Genomic DNA, 27,806 nt, shown 5'->3' with positions numbered 1-27,806 from the left:
CCATACATTGAAAACCATTGAAAACATAACTTCGGCTGCGGTAATTTTTATTTTTCTCAAACATTTCAGCTCCGAAAAAGCGAAAAAGCAGCGGGAGCTAAAAATGTTTATGTCGCCCAGACAATCAGCATTTTTGTTACCCAATCACTGCATCGGGTTCTTTCTTTTTCTTTCATTAAAGTTTGCATTTTTGCATACTTTACTTCATACACCCTTAATTGCAAAAAACTATTTTTGGCAAATGAATTTGTTAGTTCAATTAAGCCTTATTTTCAACGCCAATAAAGTAAAATGTGAACTTACACTAATTTGATAATGTGAAAAATCGAGGAAAAAACGTGAAAAAAATGTGCCAATGCCTGAAAAAAAATGTTCCAAATAAAAAATAAAACTGTAAAATCTAAAACTCTCAAAATCAGAAAACCATAGCTTAACGCGCTAAAGAATTATTTTAGTTCAGTAGAAAAGAGAAGAGGAACAACAACTCGTTCTTTGCGGACACTAAGCTACAAGTTGACCATATTATGTGAAAAACAGTGAAATAAATCAACAAGCCATTGTTTATTTAAAAACCAAACAATTTTAGAAGTCAAAGCGACCAAAATCTATCGGGTAAAGGAACTAGATTAATCTGGAACTGCTTATAAAGCCATTTGGATAAACCAAACTTCAGTTTTGATTTGATTTGTTTTTTCTGATTACAATCCGAATTATTGTTGTATTGTAACAGTCGAAGATTTGACCAAAATCAGTCTTGCTACTGCTGTTCGTCAATTAAGAGCACTCAATTGTTTCGAATGTTATAGATCAAGATAATTTAAAGATCAAAAATAAATGCCGCGTTTTTGATAATCATGGAGTAAAGTTAGCAAAAATCACCCAAGTTTTCTTCCCGAAAAATTTCAATGGAAGTAGAAGTAGAACTAGCCCTCTTTGTAGTTTATGAAGATTGTTTTAGTTGTTTTGGTTGTGTACTTCCTGCATGTTTAGTCAAAGTGGACTAAAGAAGCTTATTCCGGGTAATAAGGCTGAAATTTTGAAATATTTAGCCAAAATTTTAGCCAAAGAATTAAATCAAAATAATCAGTAGTACTTTTTTGTCTTTATAAATAATTTTATCAGTACTAATGTTAACAAATTTTACAAACTTTAGCAAAATTGACAAAATTTTAGGCAAAATTTCCGGAAAATGTGAATAAAAATAACGCGAATCGGTCTAATATTCACAAAAATTAAAAAAAAACCAAACCGTAGAAACCATAGAAACTCTATTTTTATGCGACAAAAGTTCCAGACACGTTTTATGAAGCTTTTAAAACGGCTGCAGCCTTGAATTTCTTGAAGAGTTGTCAAATGTCAAGGAATGTTGATCAAGTAAGACTCAAAACAACAAAATTCTTCAAAAACGAGTACAACTTCTGCTCGTAAAAAACGTGCATTGAAAAAAATTTCTTAAATCCAAGTTGCAATTTCTATGAACTTCACACCATACATTGAAAACCATTGAAAACATAACTTCGGCTGCGGTAATTTTTATTTTTCTCAAACATTTCAGCTCCGAAAAAGCGAAAAAGCAGCGGGAGCTAAAAATGTTTATGTCGCCCAGACAATCAGCATTTTTGTTACCCAATCACTGCATCGGGTTCTTTCTTTTTCTTTCATTAAAGTTTGCATTTTTGCATACTTTACTTCATACACCCTTAATTGCAAAAAACTATTTTTGGCAAATGAATTTGATAATAACCAAAGGTAGACGCGATAGGAAATTAGTTGATTCGTGTGAAAAAAGCGCACCAAAAAGTGTGCAAAAATGCTAACAAATGTTTTAATTCCGCACGTTTTATTATGGAGTATCTGGAGTAAAGTGTATTGTATATCCGATAACCAAATTAACATAAAGATTATATTTGCTTGCAAACTAATCCAGTTTCACTCATTTTATTTTTTACGTCCGGGTCTGGGTCTGAGAAATATAACCGATATTTCCATCGGTGATCCAAAACTGGTACCAATTTCTCTCTATTTTTTCAAATCTGCAGCAAGTCCACCTGATGGCGCACATGACTTCGCTTAAAATTATGAATACTTTACCTATCGTTAGAAATAATGTATCTTTGCTTAGCCAGATAGGATGAACGATGTTTTTGCCAAGTAAATTACTTCTTACGTGCCAAAATTATTCAGCAACAGATGGCATGATATTCCATTTCTATTGAAAACAAAACATTAGCTATAAATCAACATCAATAGAACTGCAGCAGAAACAATTCAAAAGGAACCGATGAGGCTAAAATCAACATCGGCAGTAATGTTTTACAGAGAGCAAGTAAAAAAGCAGTAAAAGAAAGACAACGAATAAAGAATTATAAAGAAACAACAGAACAGGAAAAAAACAGAACAAAGTCACTATTCAAAATTTTTTGTTATCAGACATCTATCCCTACTTTTGTGGAAAGTTTAGTTTCAAAATTCCAGTGATGTTATGCCTTCATAACAAATAAAAAATTTTTTAAAAAGGTGAATATTATTCCGCCACAATGCTGATCAACGGTTTGATAAATGTGAAAAGATGAGCAAAACCGGGTTCGTCCAATTTTCCAATTGAAAATAATAATACTAGTAATTCAGGAGTTAACTCAAAATTTACAATAATTACTTGGACAACGAATTGATATTGCGTTTGAATAAGATTAATGAGACAAACAACATTTACTGAAAACATGAAAAAATTAATTCATGCGTTTTATTTAAAACATAAATAGCGCATTAATAAGCACTGTGAACTCAAATATCATTCCACTCAAATATCTCAAAAAACCAACGGATTAGACTGAATTTTCCCCAAAATATCCGGGACTCAAATTCTTGCATTATTCTGATAATTTCATGTCCAGTTTAATCTATGTCTACTGTCAATCACTATAATTGGCGCTTAGGATTGAAACTCTATCCGAAAATATTTTTTCCAATACTATTAAAATTTATTTTTGTATATTCTTTTGCCAATTTTCACACTACACTAATTACTTCATTTTTCAGACTGCTACACGGAAAACCCAAATTCACGTTTAGTTTGAGTTGAGCTCTATTTTCAACTGACCGTAAAGCAATGTTGCAAAATTTGTAAAATTGTTTGCAGAAAAATTATATTGAAAAGCTTTTTCCGACCGACGATTTGATATCTGCCAGTTTATCAGTGTAATTTCATATTTCTAAGCCATCCAGTGATAGACAACATTTTTCAATGCCCTCGGCCGCAAGTCGACCAAATTATCAGCACTTTAGCGTATAATGCTGATAATTTGGTCGCCTTGGGCCAGAGGGCATTCATTTTTCATTTCCAGTCTACTTAACGTCTAGTTACACATTTGGGAGCACTGTATTTTCAAAGGGCGATCACTCAGCTAGGGTCTTAGCACTAATTATTACTTTAAGAAAACGGCTGCAGGGCTTGAAAGAAACTTTCAGCAAAAAAACAATGTTTTTAACTGCATCATCATCACCATTGATCCATTGTTCATGGACATATGGCCATAGTGTGATCCATATCGTGCAAACCCACAACGTAGGCCCACATCCTAAAAAAATGAAATTTATTCCGCCACAATGCTGATCAACAGTTTGATAAATGTGAAAAGATAAGCGTAATTGGGTGCGTTCAATTTTCAATTGAGGAGTTAGCTTAACATTTACGATACTTACGTGGACAACACAAAAATGATATTGAGTTTGAATAAAATTAATGAGAAAAACAACGTTTAGTGAAAACATGAAAACCTTAATTCATGCGTTTTATTTTAAAACTTAAATAGCGCGTTAATAAGCACAGTGAACATTCAGTTCCACTCAAACCTCTCAAAAAGCATACGATTAGACTGAATTTTCCCCAAAATATCCGGGACCGACAATTATACATCTTTTAAGAAAAAAACCATTAAGAGAAAGAAACATAAATAAACAATTAACATTAAATTATTCAGAAGTGGTTATTTCACCACAAACATTAAATCATATCATTGATCAAGGTAGAAATTGTTACACCTCTTCAAGACAATTTATTATCGATCAAGATTTTTTAAAAAAATTTTTTAAAACATTTTACAAAACAAAAAATTTGCATCAAACAATTTATTAAACACAATTTAACTGTTGCGTAAGCATTATTGGTTCTGCATCCAATAATGCTTATGCAACAGTTTAAATTGTGTTAAATAGATTGCTATATGCAAATTTATTGTTTTGTAAAAACGTTTTAAAAAATAAAAGAAACTTGATCAGTAATAAGTTGTCTTGAAGAGGCGTAACAAATTCATCCTTGAGTAATCATAAGGTGTAACATTTGTGATGATATAACCATTTCGGGAAAAATTAAGGTTCATTGTTTATTTTTGTTTATATCTCCTAGTGGTTTTTTCTTTGAAGATGTATAATTGTCGGTCCCGGATATATGCAGAAAAAAATTCAGTCTCATCCGTTGGTTTTTGAGATGTTTGAGTGGAACTGGCTAATGAGCGATTTTATACAAATTTAAAAAACAATAGGAGCAAAACGGGTAACGTTTGCATTCCGTATTGGCAAAACAGGTTTGATAGATAGAAATAAGGAAAAAATTCCATATTTGTGGCACCGATTTGTTGAAACTAGCTGCTACTATAGCTCGTTGACTCAACATTTCCAAGAAATAGATGAAACCATTCTTTGTGGGAGGTTTCGCTAGAATAATATTCTTTTGACCAAAACATAAATAATGGGGCAAAAACACGACATTAAAAAGTTTCACAATTTTTTTTGTTTCGTAACGAGTACCGTACTATAACATGAGCGTGAAATTTTTTCGATGACAAATAAAAGCCAGCATGTCACCAATAACACGTTTGCAACGCTTGTTGAAAAAACTGGGATACAATTCTGTCATCAAAGCAGAGAGATTGATTCCTAAAAGGTTTCATGATAAGATCAAGCAGAACGGTTTACAGGATATCGAGATAAAACTACCTCAATGAGATATACGAAGAAACTGAATTGACATGAAACCGGGACTTACTTTATAATAAAAATGCTGCTTAAGCAATTAGTGAAAGGAAATGATCTTCTTACCCCAATAATGAAAAACTACAGTAATTTTTACGATAGTTCTGATCTCTTGAAACATGGTTGTTTTCAAAAAACATTACTCATTCAAGATTTTAAGATTATTGAAAGATCACCAAGTCAATTTAAGATTTGTGATGTTTGCAAGATCCCACTCTTTAGCAATGCATAAGCTCGATTGATCTTATAAAAATCTTAAAAAAAACATTGAATTTCCAAATGAGTTTAAATAGGTCAAGGAGCCTAAAAATAACACAAATGGCAGCGTAAAGATATAACATAATTTATAAGTAACAGATAAAAGATTTTCTTCTCTAGGTAGAAGAAACAAATTCTAAGCTCCCATGTGAGAATACAAAATCAAAAATGAAGCGTTAGTTAAATTTAAAAGCTTTCCAAGAAACATTGCCGACAATGGGTCCCATTGGGTCCTTCTGAAATTGTTGGAAAAAGTAGTTTTTGAAAAATTTTTTAACCCGAATGTTTGACTCATTCTCTTTTAAGTTTTTTTCAAGACAATTATTAAATGATAAGCCTCTTCGGATGATACTTTTGTCCAGCCATGATGTTTTTGACCTCTCTTCAAAAAAAATAGTTTTCGTTCTTGAATGTCTGTAAAACTTATAAGTTGGCAGGCTAAGTACTGTTATTCTATGGAAGGCAGGCTTCTCAAATGTCAAGAGTTGATTGACATACAGTGCTGTTGTGTATTCAAGCAATTGTTTATTTGGCAGTATATAATTATCTAGTTTGATACTAAGTGATGAACTGTTAAATCGTTGAAAATAACAAGCTTTAACTGCCCAATTGAGTTGTTTTTCTAAGGTTGTCAGAAGATTTTTTGAAATTGACGAAAGCAGCTGAGTACTGGAGGTGACTGATCACAAGAGAATTCAGTAGGATTTTGCGCAAATGGCATGGTACTACGTTTCTCAGGACATAAAGTGTTTTTATTCCTTGCACCATCTTACTGAGTATTTGTTTAACTTGATGTTGGTACAACAATTTTTTGTCCAAAATTACTCCGAGATATTTCACATTCTCAACTTCTTTTATTATATGGTTGTCAACTTTAATAGACTCTGCTGCGGATGAAGTGCCAAAGGCAATGAACTCAGTTTTTTCTGAATTCAGTTTTAAAGAATGGTATAAAAAATAGTCAACAAGAGAAGATATTGATTTCTCTAAATTAAGCTTGCAATCAGTGATTTTTTTGCCGAAAGTATAAACAACTGCATCGTCAGCGTATTGGATTAAACTGCAGCTGATGAAAGTTGGTAGGTCATTTACATATAGGTTGAAAAGGAGTGGTCCTAAAACTGTGCCTTGTGGAACACCTTGCCTGACCTCCAGCCAGTCAGATTCAGCTTCTGGTATCACTACTCGTTGATGTCGGTCACTGAGGTAACTCTTAATGAAAAGGATAGCCGAAGAGGAGAAACCAAGGTGTTTAAGTTTTTCTAGTAAAAACGAGTGGTCAATTGAATCAAAAGCTTTTGAAAAATCTAAAAACGCAGCAGTGACCACTTTTTTTTCCATCAAGTTTCTGTCTTACAGTTTCTGTCAGATAAACAAGAGCATCAATTGTTGAAAAAGTTGTTCTGAAACCAAACTGTGTTTCCGATAGGAGGTTGTGTTTTGATAGGTGTTCCTCTATTTGATCTTTGATTAATATCTCAAGAACTTTTGACTAAGCAGGCGTTATAGAAAAAGGCCTATAATTCAGCGGATTTTCAGTGTCTCCTTTTTTAAGGATAGGTGTAATATTTGCGAACTTCAGTAGAGAAGGAAATTTGTTTTGTTTAAGAAATCCGTTAAAAAGAAAACATATCGCTTCTGCTAAAATACGAGCACCATCTTTTAATGCTCAAGCCGGAATAGTCGAAGGACCCAATGGTTTGTTTTTATTGAGGTTGTTGAGAGCTTTACAACACTCAAATGTTGTAAAGAAACGAAACAAGAACATATTAGGGTTGACCTGCTGAAAAGTTTGATTAATGGTTGGTTTATTCAAAAGATATTCACCAAGTTTACTAAATTTGTAGTTCAGCAAATTCGCTATTTTTTTTGCTGTCAGTTATTACATCCTCGAAGCAGTTATTTAAAGAGAGGATTTTAGTTCCAGTTCTAGACTTATTTCTGACTTCGTTAATCAGATTCCATTGTTTCCTGGAGCTGTTAGCAGACTCAATCAATTGTGTTTGGAAGCGTTCATAATCTTTCAGATACTCTTTACTCGTCAGATCTTTCAGTTTTAGGGAATTATCAAAATTTTCTGATAGTAGAAATTCGTACCTCTTTTTATTGAGGCTTTTTGTTGTGTTTGAGACAAACTTATCTGCAAGTAAAAAATTAGGTTTGTGGTTTCGTATAAAAATTTTTCTGATGGGTGCATGTAATCTGATTATATTTGCAATCAGACGTTCAAAACGTGAAAACATTTCTTCGATATCATTAGATTCATAGATGAGGCTCCAGTTAATGTAATTTAGAGAATTTCTGAATTGAAGGGGATCGTAATTACGCTTATCAAATACCCATTTCCTGAGTGGTTTTTGTTTTTGAGTCAGCGTGAAATCAGTGAACAGAATTTGTGCTAGATGATCGCTTTTGATGGGAGAGTCGAATACATAAAAGTATTTCCCTCTCAGCCCATTATCAGTTATGATATAATCTAATAAACTGCAGCTAACGTTCTGGTGCCTGGTTGCAGTTCTTGAATTCATCAAGTGCATAACGTAAGGTAGAATAATTGTATCCAGCTTCTGTTTTTCTTTGTTGTTCACGTAATTAAAGTTGTAATCTCCTATTAGGCATATTGATTTATTTTCAGTGGAAGCCTTATCAATGCATAAAGCCAATTCATCCAAAAACTGTGAACAAAATTGCTTATTTGGATTGTAAGAAATATTAATCAATATACTTTTGTGAGAGGATAATTTGCATTCAACCCATAGACTTTCAAAAGTTTTGGACATGTTGTTAAGGTCATACCTGATTTTCGAATAGAAAAATTTTGGTACTAATAATAATAATGCTCCTCCTTTTTTATCCTGTCGATCATATCTGTGGATATCAAACTGATAGGGATTAGGGTTATAAAAACTATTACTATCAGTACTGTTCAACCAGGTTTCTGTTAAACCATAATAACAATCTGGACCAATGTCATTGAGTAAACTTTTCAACTGTAGATGTTTTTTCTGGATACTTTGACAGTTAGCATGCACAATTTTCAGTTGCATGGGCCATTTTTAACATTTTGTGTGTATACTGCTTAACGTTTCCAAAGGCCCCGGGTTTTTTTCAATATCCCCGTGAATTAACATAAGTAAATGAACATTTAGAAGGAAAAATAGCCCAGATTAGGAAAAACATACGAAGCCGAAAACTTTCAACAGGTCACTTTTTATCAAACACAAATCAACTTTTGTCAATTTAGAGTTATAATTGAGGCTCACGGGCTTGGGAAAGTTTAAAACCACTGTTTGCCTCGTCAAAAAAAACTAACATAAATTTATTAGAAATACAGCAACAATATATTCAGTTATTGATGTCGAACCGCTCGTGCCCAATGAATCGAACAAACTATCAAAATGTTTCGATTTATTTCATCTAAATCTCAAGGTTTGACAACAATTAATATGGATGATAACGATTAAATGATTGGTTGTTGTTTGGAGAGTTTGAAAAGTAGCGTTGCTGATAATTAGAGAACTTATTTTGATTTTATAAGAAGCGTTAGATGTTACTTTACTGAAGTCAATAACCCCATTTGAGGTTTTTAATAGGTATGCTAGCAGTATGTTTTTCAGGAATGGTATTCCCAACTTATAATTTAAATGCACATTGTCATGGTACAGTTGGTTGAAACGTGTGATGCGTGGATTGTAGGTTGGAACACTTCATTTTTACCACTGTTTATAGGTATCTCCCTAAAAGGAGGAAATTCACACAGCACCATTGAATCGGGAGTAAATTTTTCCATGCATTTATCAACCAGTTTTTGATAGTCAGCAAACAAAAGTTGACAGCAGGTTGGGAAGTTGTTATCTATATTCATTTCTTTTATCTTAACAAGAAAATGTTCTATTTAAAGGCAACTATGAGAATCTGTTCAATTCAATGTGCACGAAACGATTTTGTGTATTGAAAAAAAAGAGCATTTAAAAGTCAACTGTTTGAATGAACTGTAAAATGAGCGTCGTTTGTAAACACTCCAAAATTGATTAAACACTCTTAAAAAAAACTGTTGACGAATTCCAAGCAACTAGTGTTTTTTCACATTCAAAATTTAATTTTGTGCTATTCTAATAGTGAGAAGACAAGTCTGTTTTCGTTTTTCGAAAGGACCAGTTATTTTCTTGAGATGTTTTTAAAATCGAAAGATTTACATAAAAGAAAAAAACTTTCAACATTTTTAGTTAACTGTTGTGGAATTTGGAAATCTATTAGAAATTCTACTGAAAAGTACTCAAATAAACAAAATATTGTCTTCAAGAACAAATCTAATTACCTAAAAAAAATTGTGGAGGTCAACACCATCCGCAGTGGTTTTCTTATAGCATGGAATCTTATAGCATGGAATTGTTGTTGAGCTTTATGCAAATGAAAAGCTAACGTCTAGCTAAGCGGGTCAAATATACGAAAGTTTTAAATCATTAAATCAATTTTTGGAATTAATTCTATTATATTCTGGCAAAACTTTTTTTAAAAAACTATTCTTGAAAACCTTCCTCCAAACCTTCATCCCAAACTCAAAGTTCTTTAAAAAAAATAATTAGCAACCAAACTGGACTCTGATGAGCTCAGCATGACTTTCATTGTCAAAACCTGCGCAAGTTGTTATCATTTTCTGTTTCAATTTTATAATTGTTTTCACATTCAAATTGCATTAAAGTCGTGTGGTTTCAACAACCTCGCGTTAATTAGCATGGAAACCTGAGAATTCACATTTCTAGTTATTGTCGATGATTAGTTTGAAGTCATTTTTTCACCTGGGATACGTGAGGTGCATTGCAAAAAAGTGAGATGTGAAAACAGTGTCAATACCATCCACAATGGTTTTCTTTTGTCCCAAATTTTTTTGGCAACCGTATTTTTGTTACTTTGATTGAAACTGCTATTAACTGCTAAAAAATGATGTAGATATAGCCACTAACGTGAGTTAACATTATAAGGAGCAAATTCTGTCGTGTATGAATGTAGTTAAATGTAAAACAAGTAATCAATTTCAAATTTAACTTTAGTTCTGACAGATATTTTGCAGCAATACATATAGCGAACGAAAAATGTATTCCAAGCAAATTTTGTAAAATTCTGTAGTGGCAAGCAGTTTAAAGCAGAAAAATATAACGTAAATATTCTATTTTTTCCAATCAACTGAAACACACAGTGAATAAGAAAAGGATGCGCTGTTCTCATTAAATAAACCATGGATTAAATTCCCAAACTGTCCTCGTTCATGAAAGTCGTGGAGTGAACAGCACAGTTAAAATAATCTGTGAAGCTAATTTCAAACTGTGAAACGGTTAATGTGAACAACTGCTAAAAAGTGATGTCCTAAATACTCAAAACCTTTTGATCTCTCAAAGAAAGTTTTTGCAACAGTGTGTTTGTCATTTGGTGCCGAATTTTCAATTATTTACAATTGAGTTAGTTTTACAAACAAAATAACGGAGTGATAATGACATTCCTGCCAAATTTCTGTCAAACGACTCCAAAGATTTTTAAAGAAAATATCATTTTACAATGACATTTTTCATTATTAAAACAACTTATGTGACAAAATACCCAATGCTATAATATTCCTTTGATATCGTCCAATTTTTACGTTTGATATGGATTGCGAACGCAAATTAACACTTGCGTTTACAAGCCTACCCCAGCCCAAAACACCGAGCAACGATAACGTAAAAAATAGTCGGTATTTTGTTCTGTATGTTCGGTCTCAAACGTAAGAAACTCGTCGATGTGTTTGGTCTCTCAATCGAGTCAGTGAATTAATCGAATGAAATCAAACTTGGCATGTAAATTCCCCTATATAAATTTCATCAGTTTTTAGTTGTATGTAAGTGAATAATAATTTTCAAAAACAGTGGATTTCAACCGGGTGAAGGAGCTATTCAAATGAAACGGAACATGGTTTATAAGTTCCCCTATATAAGGACAGTTCAAAACACCAATAATTTTTGTTTTGGATTCTCTATCTTGGTCTCTCTGCTTAGTTTCATCTAAGCAAGTTCTTTCAAATTTTCCAAAAAATAGTGAGTTTCGATGGGAAAAAGGAGTTATTCAAATCTGATCAAACTCATAGTCAGTGTGCTTACCGAACATGCCCGCGATGTCCTTACGCATAAAAGCGTCGATTTATGGACTGGGGTATTATTATCATACTTCAGCGGTTAGTTCGTTCTTACCTTCGTTTGTGGTAGCATCATATCAAGCTCATGGGGGACGGGCTACTGAGGTATTGCCGTGTTATTTATGTAGCAAATTATCACACTTCGACGTAATTTTGTGAAAGTTTATTTCTGATAATCTTGTCCAATTTTATGAAAACCACTCTGCATTTCTTTTTTTAAATCTGAGAATACTGAAAATATGAATTGAATAAATGTAAGTATCCAAAGTTTTGCGCTACAATTGAGACAGCTTAGGCGCAATTATTTGAACCGATGAATTTTCTTTTAACAAAAACTGCTTTAGGATCAACAATTACGTTTGTAAATGGGTTTTTTTTATAAAGGCAACGTTTGTAATGGGTTTTTTTATAAAGGCAACACTAAATATCTCAAATGATTGCCGACAGCGCAAAACAGAAATCTCTGCCCAAAATTTATTAAAAAAAGACTATAATGTAAAGAGAAGAGCACAACGAACAGTTGAACAAATGGTTTTTTTCTTCACTATGAATCTTCGGAAGATTGTGAGCATTTTTTTGAAACTTAGGTTTACTATTTTATCTGATCCTCATCAACTTAATGCCACTGCTACATTTTTCTTAACCTAAAATAAATCTCAGTTTGTTTTCGGGTAGAATTTTCGTCTCGGTGTGACTGTAAATTTTTCCAACATTTTCACTCATTAGTGTTGTTTTCAAAAATTGACCGAAGAATTTCATGTAAAAACGGCGTTGATTTTGAAAAACGGAATCAAGTTGAATTGTGCATCAAGTTTTAGCGTAACCTTTTTTTTAGTTTCTTTTATCGTTTGGAACTTTAGATTACAATCTGGTGAAAGGGATCTAGTCGAATCCTGTTTTGATGGGGTTCATTAATGTTCAACGAATTTCATATATTAGAGATATTAATTTGAAACCAAAAAGTGTGTTTCGTTTTATCTGTCTCATGACACAAATAATTTAACAAACTATTTACTCAAGTAAATTCATGCTGACTAGATAATAGGTACTATCATCTAGTCAGATTAAGGTTTTCTAAGCGTTACAAACGTAAGCATTTGCGGTGGTGTCTTATTAAAAGATATAGTCAACTATAAAATGAAAAATAAGCTAGCAGCTAAGTTTGACAGAACTGGAGAAATAACAGCAAGTTGCCTTTTTATGAAAGCCACACTGCATTTCCTGTTTTAATTTGAGAAAATGTGTTGAGCAATTGTAAGCATCCACATGTTTGCGGTACAATTATTTGAATCGATTTATTTGTTTTTTAACGAAAATTGTTTTAGGGTCAACAATATCAAATTTTTTCCACGCGGGAAAAAATTTCCTTGCGTCATTTTTCCAGGTTCAGAACAATTATTTACACCAACAATTATTTTTTAGGTTTTCAAATGCAATTAATTGGGAGTTAAGGAACAGAAATTGTTATTGTTCGATCTGCCGTCAGATAATGAGAAACAAAATAGTAAACCCGAAAAAATTAGAAACTCAATCTCTAGACCTTAAGAAACCTTTAGGTGTTCTTTTATCAAACAAATTTCTGTTAAAGTTCGAATACCAATTCCAATCAATGTTTTAAATTTAAAATAGAAAATGACTATAAACCAAAAAAAAATATATAAAGAATTTAAACACATAGACAAGGGTAGACATTAGTTCTCCAAATTAAAATAGTATAGAAACAATTCGATACCATAAATTCCAAAACATAAGGTTGTTAATATATATATATATATATATATATATATATATATATATATATATATATATATATATATGAGTGACGTTAAAGGATCACAATTTTAAAGTGTAGGAATAGAGAATACACTGTTTAGATTTGTTTTCGGAGAAAAATAGTCGGCCTTGATCCGAATGTCTTTTTTATTGGTTCAAAATAATAAACTGAAACAAAACACCCTTACTTGATCAATACGTTTTTCTGCAGATTTGCGCTACAAAAATCAAAACTAATTGAAAAAATTTAACGAAGAAAAACTTTCGAACGATCTTTTGAGTGGAAAAGGAACACAAGATGAACAATTTTTTGATTTACCAAACCTTACTTGCTATAAAATTGTTTTATCACTACTTTTTCAAATCTGCAGCAAGTTCTCTTGATGATGCAGATGACTTTGCTTAGAATTATGATTAATTTACAAATCGTTAGAAATAATGGAGCTTTGATGAGCCAGCTAGAATCAATGATTTTTTTGCCAAACAAATGAGTTGTTCCTGGTCAAAATTATTCAACAACAGATGGCATGATATTCTACATCTATTAAAAACATAACATTAGACTCACCAAAACAAAAGACTGCAGCATAAACAATTCAAAAGGTACCGATGAGGCTCAAATCAACATCTTTAGTAATGTTTTGCAGAGAGCAAGTATAAAAGCAATAAACAAAAGACAACGAATAAAGAATTGAAAAGAAACAACAGAAAAGGAAAAAAATTGAACAAAGTCACTATTCAAAATTTTGTTGTTATCAGACATCCATCTATCTCTACTTTTGTGGAAAGTTTAGTCTCAAAATTCTAATAATTCTATGCCTTGATAACAAATAAAAAATTTTAAAGAAAAATTGAATTTTATTCCGCCAAAATGCTGAGCAACAGTTTGATAAATGCGAAAAGATAAGCAAAACCGGGTTCGTCCAATTTTCAATTTGAAAATAATAATACTAGTAATTCAAGAATTAGCTTAAAATTTACAATACTTACTTGGACAACGAAATGATATTGCGTTTGAATAAAATTAATGAGAAAAACAGCGTTTACTGAAATCATGAAAAAATTAATTCATGCGTTTTATTTTAAAACTTAAACAGCGCATTAATAAGCACTGTGAGCTTTCAGTTCCACTCAAATATCTCAAAAATCAACGGATCAGACTGAATTTATTTTCCAAATATCCGGGATTCAAATTTTTGCAATATTGTGTTAATTTCATGTCTAGTTTAATTTATGTCTACTTTCAATCACTATATTTGGCGCTAGGATTGAAAGTCTATCCGAAAAAAATTTTCCAAAAATATTAAATTTTATTTTCGTATATTCGTTTTTTCAGATTTCACTCTACACTAATTACTTCTTGTTTCAGAATGCTACACGGAAATTTCAAACTCACGTTTAGTTTGAGTTGAGCTCTACTTTCAACTGACCGTAAAGCAATGTTGCACAATTTGTAAAATTGGTGGCAGAAAAAATTTTATTGAAAAGCTTTTTTCCGACTGACGATTTGATATCTACCAGTATGTCAGTGTAATTTCATGTTTCTAAGCCAACCAGTGATAGACAACATTTTTCAATGCTCTCGGCTTCAAGTCGACCAAATTGTCAGCATTTTACCATACAATGCTGACAATTTGGTCGAATTGTGGCCTAGGGCATTCATTTTTCCTTTCCGGTCAACCTAAAGTCTTTTCAAAGGGCGATCTCTCAGCTAGGGCCTTAGCACTAATTAATTCTTTAAGAAAATGGCTGCAGGGTTTGAAAAAAAACTTTCAGCAAAAAAACAATGTTTTTTACCTGCATCATCATCATCATTGATCCATTGTTCATGGACATATGGTCCATATTGTGTTCCATATCGTGCAAGCCCACAACGTAAACAAAATTTCAGACAAAAGTTTGTACTTTATAACAAATATTTCTCAGCACTTTCGCAAACTTTCACATCAGTTTCAGATATCTCTTGAATTTTCTCAAAAGGTATACACTGCAAGTTATGCTGAAAGTGTAAAGATCAAATACAAAGAAAACACAATTTTGATATTTGCTTTTAAGATGTCGATTTAAAATGAGACAGCAAAGCAGTTTGTTTTACCTACTTTTGAATGAAGATGAAACAATAATGGTAGTGTATGCGATTGGAATTCTTGGGGAGGTATGAAAACTGTTATTTACAAAAGCATTTCTGAGGTTTAAACTCTATAATGGACAGAAATGGGGCTAAATTAAGAAGAAAAGTGCAAAACTTGATCAAAAGTTCAGTTTGGTTTCGCTCCTAATCGTAAGAGCTAAATAAGCATCAGTAAAACGTGGTCTAGTTTTAGAACCAGTAATGAGGTTTGCACATATGATAGTTTTATGCGAATACTGATTTAAGTTCGTGTTATCAACAGTGTATTAAGTGAATGTATTACACAAATTGGGTTTGTGAGTACGACCAAGAAACAATTTCTTAATCTGTTCAAAGTAGTACATTCAACTGAATTGGTGTTAGGCTAGACACAATAGTCGAAGGCGTGCCTCCATAAGATCCAAAACAGCAACATATATACTGGTACATTTTTGTTTCTTAATCATTACAGACCCCAACAATCTACGTTCCAAATGCTGTTTTTCAGTAGAAGGATAAGAGAGATGGTAAAACGAAAAATAGACGAGTGGATGTTCTTTAAACGTTTTCAACACTTGATCAATTGTCAGTATTATAGATGAATTTCTCTATAACAAGTGTTTTCCGCCAAAAATATCTGTTGGTTATAAGTTTTGCTATAGATCATTCGAAAACACATGCGAACACACACGAAAACACACACACACGCTCACATACGTACACACGTAGGCAAGCACGCACGCACGCACACTTACACACACATACACAAAACAAACAAATAAATTTAAAAAGATACACAAACAAAACACACCCACACACACTTACAAAAAACACACACACTTAAACACGCACACAAACACACACACACATACATACATACAGACACATATCCACTCACTCACGCACTCACTAACTCACTCACTGACTCACTCACTCATTCACTTAAAAAACGCACTCAGATGCACGCACTCACACACACACACAAATACACGCAGACACAACAAACAAACACACACACATACACATAATTACACAGACTCACACGCAGTGGAATTAAAAACGCACAGAAACAAACACACACACCCATACAGACACACATTCACTCTCTTTCTCTCTCTCACACACACACACACACAAACAAACAAACACACAAATGCACACAGACACAACACACATGCACATATTTTTACACACTCACACGAAACAAACAAACACACTCAATTAAACCCGCACACACGCACGCAAACAACACTCAACAAACGCTCACGCACACATATATACACACACAAACACAAGCACACGTAGACACACAATAACATACACCACACACGCACTTACATATACTCACGCGCAACAGAATCACCCACCCACACACACACACACACACAAACCTAGACACGCGCAAAAACACGCACATACATACAAACACGCATTTACACACGCACACACAAGCTCACAAAAAACAAAAAAAAACAATTTCAAGTTTAGATAACCTTTTCTGTATATTTTAGCGACGAGAGCATTGATCTAATAACAAAACGATTGTTTCGTGCAACCTAGTAGTAACTAAAAATAAAATTATTTTGAAGAGAAAATGAAAGATTGCAAGTTTAATTTCTCAGTCATATTTTCATGTTTTTAAACAAATTTAACTCAATCTGACAGATTTTGAGGGGAAAAGGGTAGAGAAGATATTCTAAGCAAAAAAATTTTTTAAGTTGATTTTGATATTGATAGTCCATAGGTTGATAACCCAACAATTCTCCCCGTTGTCAATTTGAGGCGTCTAAAAATCCAATAACTGCCCACCAAATAAGAGGGAAATAGAAAAGAAAGCCAATTTTTCTTTTTTTTTATCCAAGAAGTTTTTTCTCCTTATTCCTATGTCCCTGTGTCTGTCTCATTTTATCATAACTACTGCTTAAGCAAGATTTTCTCTGAGAATTGACACTCAAAGAAAGATAATTACCATTGATCAACAGTCACGCTGGTTTTTGAAACACAAATTCTGCCAATGCAACTTAATTGACCAATTTGTTAGATTTGTTAACTGCTCTAAGAGGCCCTCAAAAATTAGCGATGGTAAGATACTAATCTGCAGCTTTAATCGGCAGTTTCTCTTGAAAAGACTTATTTAATCTTTTCCAAAAATTGCGCTGGTGTTTTTTTTTAGATAAATTATTATATAATACTGATGTGTTTTCATTTGCATCTGAAGCGTACATTAACATATGTTTGACAATTTTCGTTTTATAATCTTAAACGAGTAAAAAAACACGTTTTAGCCCCATAAATCGTTATTTCTTTAGTCTATGGTTGTCGTCCATAGTCATTACCAAGGTGGTACACACTAACTACGGGTTTCTTTTCTTTTCACTGTACCAGATTTCTTATGACTAAGTCATGTGTTTCAGAATAATCCACTCGAATTTTTTTCTGAGGTTACAATATATTAAATTGTGATTCAGAATCTTATTGACGAAAATGCTGAACTTTGCGCAAAATCTCATCCACTTTAATCCGCTCAATGGCAAACAGAAAATAATAGTTCCCTAATTAGGATGGAATAGCTGACGTCTGATGACTTAGTCCTTTTTATCACTTCCCGGGTCGAATGTCCTCCAAAAAATCTTCCCAATTTGTTGTAAGAGTGGGGGTAATTTGTCTATGGGGGGTAAATTGATGTAAGAGTGTGGGGGTAATTTGTTCAGAGGGGGTAAAATGATGTAAGAGTTGGGCTGCAATGGGAAAATTTTTGAGGAATTAACCCCCCTGACTAAAATTGCCATGTAGAAGTGGGCTGCAATGGGCTGCAATGGGAGGACTTTTCAGGAATTACCCCCTGACTGACATTGCCATGTAAGAGCGGGCTGCAATGGGAGGACTTTTGAGGAATTAACCTCCCCCCTGACTAAAATTGCCATGTAGAAGTGGGCTGCAATGGGCTGCAATGGGAGGACTTTTCAGGAATTACCCCCTGACTGACATTGCCATGTAAGAGCGGGCTGCAATGGGAGAGTTTTTGAGGAATTAACCCCCCTGACTAAAATTGCCATGTAGAAGTGGGCTGCAATGGGCTGCAATGGGAGGACTTTTCAGGAATTACCCCCTGACTGACATTGCCATGTAAGAGCGGGCTGCAATGGGAGAATTTTTGAGGAATTAACCCCCCTGACTAAAATTGCCATGTAGAAGTGGGCTGCAATGGGCTGCAATGGGAGGACTTTTCAGGAATTACCCCCTGACTGAAATTACCATGTAAGAGGGGGCTGGAATGGGCTGCAAGGGAATGACTTTTGAGGAATTACCCCCTGACTAAAATTGCCATAAAAGAGTGGGCTGCAATGGGAGGACTTTTCAGGATTTACCCCACCAATGACTAAAATTGCCATGTAAGAGTGGGCTGCAATGGGCTGCAATGGGAGGACTTTTGAGGAATTACCCACCTTGATTAAAATTGCCATGTAAGAGTGGGGGTAAAATGATGTAAAAGTTGAACTGCCAAGGGGGTAAATTGGTGTAAGAGTGAAGGGTAATTTGTCCAGAGTGGCTAAAATGAGTTAAGAGTTGGGCTGCCAAGGGGGTAAAATGGTGTAACAGTGAGAAGTTATTTGTTCAGAGTGGGTAAAATGGTGTAAGAGTGAGGGGTTAATTTGTTGAGAGGGGGTAAAATGATGTAAGAGTTGGGCTGCCAAGGGGGTAAAATGATGTAAGAGTGAGGGGTAATTTGTTCTGAGGGGTTACAACGATGTAAGAGTGAGGGGGTAGTTTGATGAGATGGGACAAGAGTTGAACAAGCATCGATATTCTTGAGTTGAACAAGCAATTGATGTATTGAGTTCAAGAATTAGACAAGCAAGAGTTGGACAAGCATTGATGGTCTGGAGGTTAAGGCGATGCAACTGAGGGTACAGAGGTTAAGCGTTCAAGACTGGCAGTCTTCAGGTATGGGACTAAAACAATTTAAGATTGAGGGGGTAAAATGAAGTAAGAGTTGGGCCGCCAAGGGGGGTAAAATGATGTAAGATTGGGGCTGCAATGGGAAGATTTTTTAGGAAAATGCAGCTCAAAACTCTTACGTCTTTTTGGGCTGCATTGGGCTTCCAAGGGGGTAAAATGGTGTAAGAGTCAGGGTGTAAAAGACCAATTAACCCCCCCCCCCCCACTCTCACATCTTTTTGGTCTGTCAAGGGGGGTAAAACGATGTGAGAGTTTGGGGGTAATTTTTCCCTTAACCCCGAACTCTCACATCGCTTTACCCCCCTGACAGACCAAAAGATGTAAGAGTGGGGGTTAGTTTGTCTTTTAGACCCTCATTCTTGCACCATTGTACCCCCGTTGGAAGCCCTATGCAGCTCAAAAAGATGTAAGAGTTTTGAACTGCATTTTCTTAAAAGATCCTCTCATTGCAGCCCCACTCTTACGTCATTTTGGGCGGAATCATTCAAACCGGGTTTCTACATTTTACGTTTCTCGAAATATTGGAAAGCACTACGCGGACAAAAATCGATGCATGCTGCAAAATTTTTTCAATTTATCTGATGCCGATGCTGGCTCTAAACAGCATTGTAAATATAGATGGTTCTTTTTTTTGTTATGCTCCCGACGATCGAAAGACTTGCTTTCAACAGATATCAAAAAAAATCCTGTCATAAATAGAAAACTCATCGTGGAAAACATACTGTCTGAAATTTAATAATATTGAACCCTTATATGCAATTATTCAACCCATTTGATTTCTATTAAACTTTCATCTAAACTTATGCCTCATTAATCGATTATTTTGGGGAAAAATCACAGATTAATCTAAAAGTGGCAGTGAGAGGCAACAAAATTTCAAGTTACAAAACTGAGAAACAGGTGAGACCTAATTCCAGACAAGGAGGCTCGTTAATGTGCGTTTGCACATGATGTTCCGAGCCGTGCTCATCTACATTTTTGACTTAATATTCAACCAAATGAAGAGATATCAAAAATAGATGTTTGAGTTTAAAAAGATCGTTACATAACCTAACTAGTAATTGAAATACAAAATGCCATGCATCATTACACCGCCAACAAGATCTGACAATAGAAAGACTACGAGACAAAGAAAACAAACAACAAAATTGGCAAAATTATAAATTTCACGGCAAAAATTGAATATGTAAAATTAAAAGCACATAGTAACAACGTCAAAATGCAGTCAGATAAAACCTTAACTACACAAAAATATTTTCTACTAAAAATACAGCAGATGGAAAGTTTTCTTAATGAGACTATGTAAGAAGTCTACAAAAAGAACGAACAAGGAGGCGAAATTGAAAAATTAATCAACATTTATTAAACATAGAAATTTCAAAAGTCTTAAAAATTATTAACTTTTATCTAAAAATTCTTTGATAAATTATTAAAAAGTCATTAAAAAACCAAAAGAACCTGTCTTCGGTTATATTCAGCAATAGAAACGAACTAAAGAAAAACTTAAAAAGTTACAAAAACTATTGCGAAAACACAAACTATTGCTACCATTAAAATCATTAGCTGTTACCCGAATATTATGTATTATTAAATCAGTTTTTATTTCTACTAATTCAGCTGAAGGATTGGTACTGAGCTATTAAAAAAGTTTAGTTTGGCCACAATTGAAAACCATGGCGATCTGTTATTACGCAATCGTTCTGAAAGAAGAAAAAAGAAACACAAAAACTGACCACTCGAGAAACGTTTAGAAAAAAGGCATGGTGCCCAAAAAACCAAGCATCAGTGACAAACAATATCAGCAGATACGTTTTTTTTTGAAATACAAGAAATTTGATGGGACCTCTCATTGATGAAAATAAGTTACAATTTGACGAAAAGAACAACAAAAACTGGAAAGTTTGAAAAATTTTTGGAAATATATATCATAAACTGAAGACTATTCAGCATAGAATGACTTGTTCGAGTAACATCATTCATTTCTTTGTTTAAAGAACAAAAACAAGCAAAAACAGCAAATTCAGGACAAAAATTGTGTCGAAGGCATTAACAAATGATTTTTTCACAAAACAATTTTCTATGTTCAATTAGTTTTTAAACAACAAAAAGATTGCTTTCAAGTCATTATAACTTCAAAAACACTATTATGAACAAATTTAATGGAACCAGGAAGTTTTTGAGAAACTTAACAGACATTAAATTCAATAGCTTTCAACGAAGTCAATAAAAACGCTGAAGTATGCCCCGACGGGAGTACAGGGATGTTTGTCATGCATAGGTGATCAAAAAGACATCCCAACAAGTCCTATGACTATGAAAACAAAAACAAAAACAGGCAAAAACCAAAAATTTCGTAGAAAAGTGTGAGAAGAAAATTTCGAAGCCATTTCAGCCATAATTTTTTCTCTGAAAACTTTATCTGTGATCCAGTGAATGTTTTCCTTAAGCCAATTGGAGCTATCAGTGTTAGGATAACGCGATAAGATTTCAAAAGTATCCAATAATACTGAAATATACAAAAAAAATTTAATTTTTTTTTGAAATCTTGTGAAGTCATATAACCAAAATTTAGAAAATAAAACCGGTATCCAGACTAAATTTGGTCACAGTAGGAAGGAAGAGGGTGCTGTCATCACTGAGACTGACTTACAGTTCACAATAATAAGTTTATGATTGGTTAATTTTCAAAAAAATTTCGAAAAATTTTATTTAAAGTCTTAACAGCCATTAGCTGTCCACTGAAAGCAATATATGTGTTCACTTAATGCTCATTATGAAACATATTGCACTGTTAGTCATTGATTCCATGCCTCCATTAAAATAATCTTATAGCTCTCCATTATCTCGATCGCTTTTTTCTTTCAGCAGATTTTCCACTGGGGTGATGTCATTATTTCAAAATTTTTTACGGTTAAATTGACTGGCATTTGATTCTAAGCAAAATAATTGTTCTAATCAAAATTCAGTTGACGAATCAGAGCCAATTATTTAATTTTCCGAAAACATAACTTTTGGAAGGGACCGAGCAAAATTCACAGTACGACTGAATACCCTAACTGAAATGTGCGAGCTATGAATGTTACACATTTTCATCTTCATTCTTCATTACTAATCATTTTATCGTTTGTGACTATTTCAAATGACCATTTTATGCGGAATCACTAAATAGTTTGAAAAATCCGTAAATTTGCCAAACTAAATTTGTATATTGGTTTTGTAAAAGTCCTGCATAAATCTTCAAATAATTTCGCTCTTTTTGTAACCAAAACTTATACAAAACTAATGTGTCTTACAAACCTCAATCTTCTGGCAAACTTACGGATTCTACATACTTTTCCTCATAACCTGGTCATCGGAGTTCGTCAAAAACGACCAAATCATAAAACAAACCGAACTGATGCCGATAGCAGATTTGCTCGAATTTGTTTAGCCATACTTTAGCATAATAGTTAAAAGAAAAAACGAAGTTAATATACTGTTGGAGCGAAAAATTCAAGAAATACTGTGAAGTTCCTGGCAACATTTGAAGCGTCATACGTTAAAAGGACCGAATAAACCAGCTTACTCTAGGACAACTACGATATTCAAACTGTAAAAAATCATATTTATTTCCATAATTTTTTCACATGCCATTAATTCAGGACAGACGAAACAGTCATGAAGTCTGTGAAGACGCGCTGAACTATAGAACCAGAGGAAAACGTTAATCAAAGATATATAAACGAAAATAAAATATCTAATTTGTTCAACTTTTGGCATCAATTAAAAAAGCATTTCTGATGGGCCAAGCCTGCGTCATTCTATGATGGAGAGGTTTGGAGATACAAATCGCAAATTTAGGTTAGATTCTCTTATAAAAATATGACTTGCCTTTTCCATTTTGCTTTGGCTCCTCAGAACAATGTAATCTGGTCATGCCAGATTGATCTAGTGTATATCACGTGAACGAAACAAACGCAAACTATTTTTGAACTATTTTCAAGAACGGGATATCCCTATCGTAGCTCTTATCAAAGAAATCTGGAGCTATATGACTGAGGCAATTTGCCATCCACAGAAAAATACTAGAAAAAAGCAACCATCAAACCTGGCAATTTTCGGTACCCAAAACAGTTTTCATACACTGAAAACAGTTGAAAATAAGATTGTTCAATCAATGCTAAGAAGTGGAGAATCTCAGTTTTGTTTTAGATAGACAATTTTCAATATGGTGCTGGGAACCATATGGAAAGAATTAATTATGACATAAGCTGCTTTATAGAGCTCCAGATTGTTTTTTGCATTATGCTGCTCTGTTCATTTATGGGAGCCTTTTGGCACCTGAAAAGACAATAAATTGAAAAGATTTTAGCGATTACAGGCGTCATTTTTATTTACACATACAATAGTCTATTTTTTTTCAAATTTGTCTTGTCTTCTAGACTGTTGCTGTAACAGACACATGTTGCATTTGTCTCGCTTCTTTTGCATTCGGCAATGAGCATATTGCTAAACTTTGTGGTTGAAAACTGAAGTTAAGAAAACCAACGAACAGAACCAAAAAATGACAACTTAGCAGCAGCAATAACCAAAGTGAACAAGATACCAAAACAAGAAGATTTCAGAGGCCAATATAGCTAAGGTCGTAAATATTAAAGACTAGATTCTCTGAAAACGGATAAGACCAAACAAAAGCAAAAGAAAAACTAATAGAGCAAAAAATTTATTTCATCGATTTGCCTTTTGAAACTAAATTATAAAAATTAGATTCATTTCTACCTCCATAGGAAGCCATAATAACGTGTAATTATCCAGAAGACGCGTTGCGTCTAACAAAAGAACGAAGAAATATTGTGAACCTACAAAATTGAAATTCCTCAATTTAAGTTTGCTACAAATTGTCCAAGCCATTAAGATAATAAAATCAACAGCTAATGGAATTTTTAGTGTTGCAATGGGAGAAGGCACCAAAATTTTAGCTCATATATTGGCAAATATTCAAAAGTCGCAAAATTTTTATGAAAGATCGTTGTATCATATAGAGAACCTGTAATTAATAATTCTCTATCCTATAAAACCTGTAATTTTGTGGTATAAGACCTGCAATCAATGTAATAATGCGAATAGACAGAAACGATTGACAAATGTCAAAAAATTTATATATATATATATACATATATATATATATATATATATATATATATATATATATATATATATAAGAAAAATTATAGTGTGATAGCGAAAAATCCTTTACATGAAAATATAAACGTAGAAAAATTCTTCCATTCTGCTTGGACTAATCCGTAAGTTGAAAAAATAAGATTAAAAAATGACAAAGCTCAAAAACCGATTGTTGTTTTCTAGAAACAAATGTGTCATAACAACAAAAATATATCAATGGAAAATCTTGAACATATTAACTTATAAATCGTCAGGAGGAAATGTGAACTTTTAATCAATGAGGTTATATAATGACACTACAAAACAACATCAAATACAGAACTCAATATTTCAAAAACAGTTTTACGCAAACGGAATTTTGAGGCCAAAAAATTTTAAGCTTTTAACTGAAAATAAAATTTATGTTATTTTGGCCTAATTTGCAAGTAAATGGGATGTGTCAGAAATATTTGCTGTAGAATTGTTGAACTAAGGAAAAACTTAATCCAGAAATTAATATTTGAAAAAGCTTTTCATAAAAATTGACATTTGAACTAAGGAAGAGCTGATTATATAAGTACTGCTAATGAAAAAAAAAGAAATTATTCGGAAAAACTTTGGTTTAGTACGCCAATGCTACGCGGTCTGGAATAAATTGATGAAATTAGACAAGTTTACATTGATAAAAGACGTGTGCAGATTACAAATCGCAATTATTCAAAATTAATTGTAATTAGGAACGGCAAATGTTATCAGCGGGACCTCTTGGTTCTGAACAGCACCATCCTATTTTAGTCTCGCATCAGAATACTGTTTTGTTGTTGCCTCTTTGGGGAGCCAACAACTCTTAGTAAAAAGTATTCCAAATGGTTGAAGAAAAAATGCGAACAAAACGGTTTCTCAGCGCATGCGGTTTTTTTTCTAATCGAAGTCAGATTAGCATTTTATCACAGCATCCCAGAAAGAAGGTACCTGACCAGACTTATATGCACTTGAACCAATTCTCATAGCCTTTAACACTCGTATGCAAAGAGGCAGCGTGCTCTCGGTTGATTAGATGTGGGGCACCTCGACCCGGGACGCAATAGATTTGATGCACATTTTTAGATTAAACAGAGAGGTAAGAAATTATTGTTTGCACATAATGTTCCGGCCACACTCATCCACATTATTAATTCAAACGAATGCATTTGGAGTTGAGATAGGACACTTTTCCATATAATATGGAGTAATGAATAGAATACTGAGGTTCATAAAATAAATGAATAAAAATAAATGAATTCATGAGTAATAAGATCAGTAATATCCTCTTAATTTTATGCAGCTATTATATTTACGTAATCGATTCAACAATTAACACAACAATCTTAAACGATTCAACAATGATATCGAAAAGGAACGAATTTGCAATAAATTGATTTAAACTCAATTGATTTTTAAAATATTCACAAACGTGTTATTTCTAAATTTGTTTGACTAGTAGTGTTCACACTAACCCACAAATTTGTTTATTATTTTTGTCTGCGCATGTTTTGCTGCAGTGTTAAGGAAAATTTTTGTCAGTTATAGTTAAAATAACTGATTTGATGCTAGCATTTTTGAAAGAAAGGAATTATTTATAACAGAATTCAGCCAAAAATTTAGACCTCGACAAATTTGCTAAAATTTAGACCTCAATAATTGTTCGAAGAAGCAATACAGAAAAAATATATTTTTAAAAATCTACGCTTGACTGGCGTTCTAATGAGGTCACACTTAACGGTCTACAACAAAAAAACGATCGGCCAAAATTGACTAGAGTGGGGTCAGAACAATTAGGTACATTAATTTTGCGTATAATAATTGCCGAATCATTTGTTTGTACATGGTTCCTCGATCATGTTATAACGAAACTTGCAATCGAATTGAGAGAATTTAATGCAGAAAAAATTACTGAATGCAGTACAAGGTGCTCAGAAACCATAAGGGACATGCCTCTGGGGTCATAATTCGCACAATTAATTCAAATTTTTAGTCAAGCCTCGTGGGTATTCTTCCTACGGAGGCCAGAGCGGAAAGCTGACACCACCACATCCTGACATCAGCAAATCCTATAGAAAAGTTTGATCTTTGAGGTCCAGGATAAAGAACAGGCAATGTATCAACAGAAGGAAACACCCGTTTTAGAAAGCTTTCTTAGTTTTATTTCGAATATTGTGTTAGTGCAACTTATAAAAATAAAACAGTGTATTTTGAGCACAAATGTGCTGTGACTCCATTGAAGATTGGGACAAAAGATTCGCACAAAGGCTTCGAATTAAACACCGTCCTCGACCGATAGTTGGTATAACAAGAATCTGGTTCGACTGTATTACTTGTCCTCGGCTTTAGCTGGTACGGAAGTCAATGTCCTCGATTTAGACCGGATATAAAATATAAAAATAAGATAGATATAGATATAGAAATAGCAGTAGTTCGACTCTTGTCAATTTATGAAAAATAATTTGCTTCGATCTATTTGTGTCTATGAGAAGAATTAACCTTGGCGAATTCAGATGTATGAAAGGAATTGGTTTGAACAATGAAAAAATTAAGCTAGGACTATGGAACCAATATCTAACTAGGGTCCGCGGCCGTGTAAATAGAGTCAACCGCCCTTGACTTTCTAAGTCTAATTGTAATAGAGAAGTACAGCTCGCATCTTGTTGATATCGATTCAAAGTCGAGGACAGTGCTTTTAGTTGGAACAAAAATTTAGGTTGAGCACGGCCCCTTTCACATACTTAATATCGGTCGAATACTGTATCGTGTCATAAGTCGAGAGCTCGACTAGGCTTGTACATGAATTTTGTCTAATAATCCAATGAATCGAAACTTGATACGCCTTGATAAGACTTGCATGATCTTGACATTTCTTGCAAAACTTGAAACATCTTGCAAAGAACTTAAAATACCAACATTTGATGGTAAATCTTCATAAGATCTGGGCAAGATTTTATCAAGATAGACCAGGAAAATGACAGCTCATGACAAAGTCTTGGCAAATCTTGATAACACTTATTATCTTTCTGATCGCTGCTCGAAGTATCTCGTCCCCAGAAAAGAAATCAAAACTCTTCTGAGAACTCAATACACTAAATAAAGTTAAAGTAAATTTACCTTTATAGAGTCAAGGTAAACTTTTGGATTAAGTTAAGGTAACGTATCCCTAACTTTACCTTAACTTGAGTTATGATAAAAAGTTACATTAACTTTGTTCAGATAAAACTACTTTAAATTAATTTAACTTCTTTTAACGTTCTGTAGTATATTACCAAGTAAAATTACCAAACAAAAATTTGACGCTTTCAAGCTTTCAGAAAATAATATGTTCTTCCGAAAAAAGAA

General features: G+C 33.4%; 3 protein-coding genes across 6 annotated transcripts in view; all 3 read right to left on the bottom strand.

Moving 5' to 3' along the window:
* Window positions 1-23,387, bottom strand: part of LOC142342248 (protein SLC31A2-like) — a 39,763-nt gene extending 16,376 nt beyond the window's left edge. Inside the window, exon 1 of one of the 4 annotated variants that reach the window (XM_075393518.1) lies at window positions 23,169-23,387. In XM_075393518.1, the coding sequence (XP_075249633.1) occupies window positions 23,169-23,177 (9 nt within the window). In that variant the 5' untranslated portion in view covers window positions 23,178-23,387. The other 3 variants (XM_075393519.1, XM_075393515.1, XM_075393516.1) reach the window with 3 other exon arrangements.
* The window catches only part of LOC142342839 (small nuclear ribonucleoprotein F-like), a 537,554-nt gene that overhangs the window by 343,259 nt on the left and 166,489 nt on the right, over window positions 1-27,806 (bottom strand). The window lies entirely within an intron of this gene.
* The window catches only part of LOC142342838 (vesicle transport protein GOT1B-like), a 456,129-nt gene that overhangs the window by 261,834 nt on the left and 166,489 nt on the right, over window positions 1-27,806 (bottom strand). The gene's annotated exons all lie outside the window — the stretch shown is intronic.

This window comes from Convolutriloba macropyga, chromosome 7, assembly GCF_964194025.1.
Source record: "Convolutriloba macropyga chromosome 7, txConMacr16.3, whole genome shotgun sequence".
Taxonomy (NCBI): Eukaryota; Metazoa; Xenacoelomorpha; order Acoela; family Convolutidae; genus Convolutriloba; species Convolutriloba macropyga.
The sequence above is the reverse complement of the archived record's forward strand: the minus strand, read 5'-3'. Positions and strand labels throughout refer to the sequence as shown.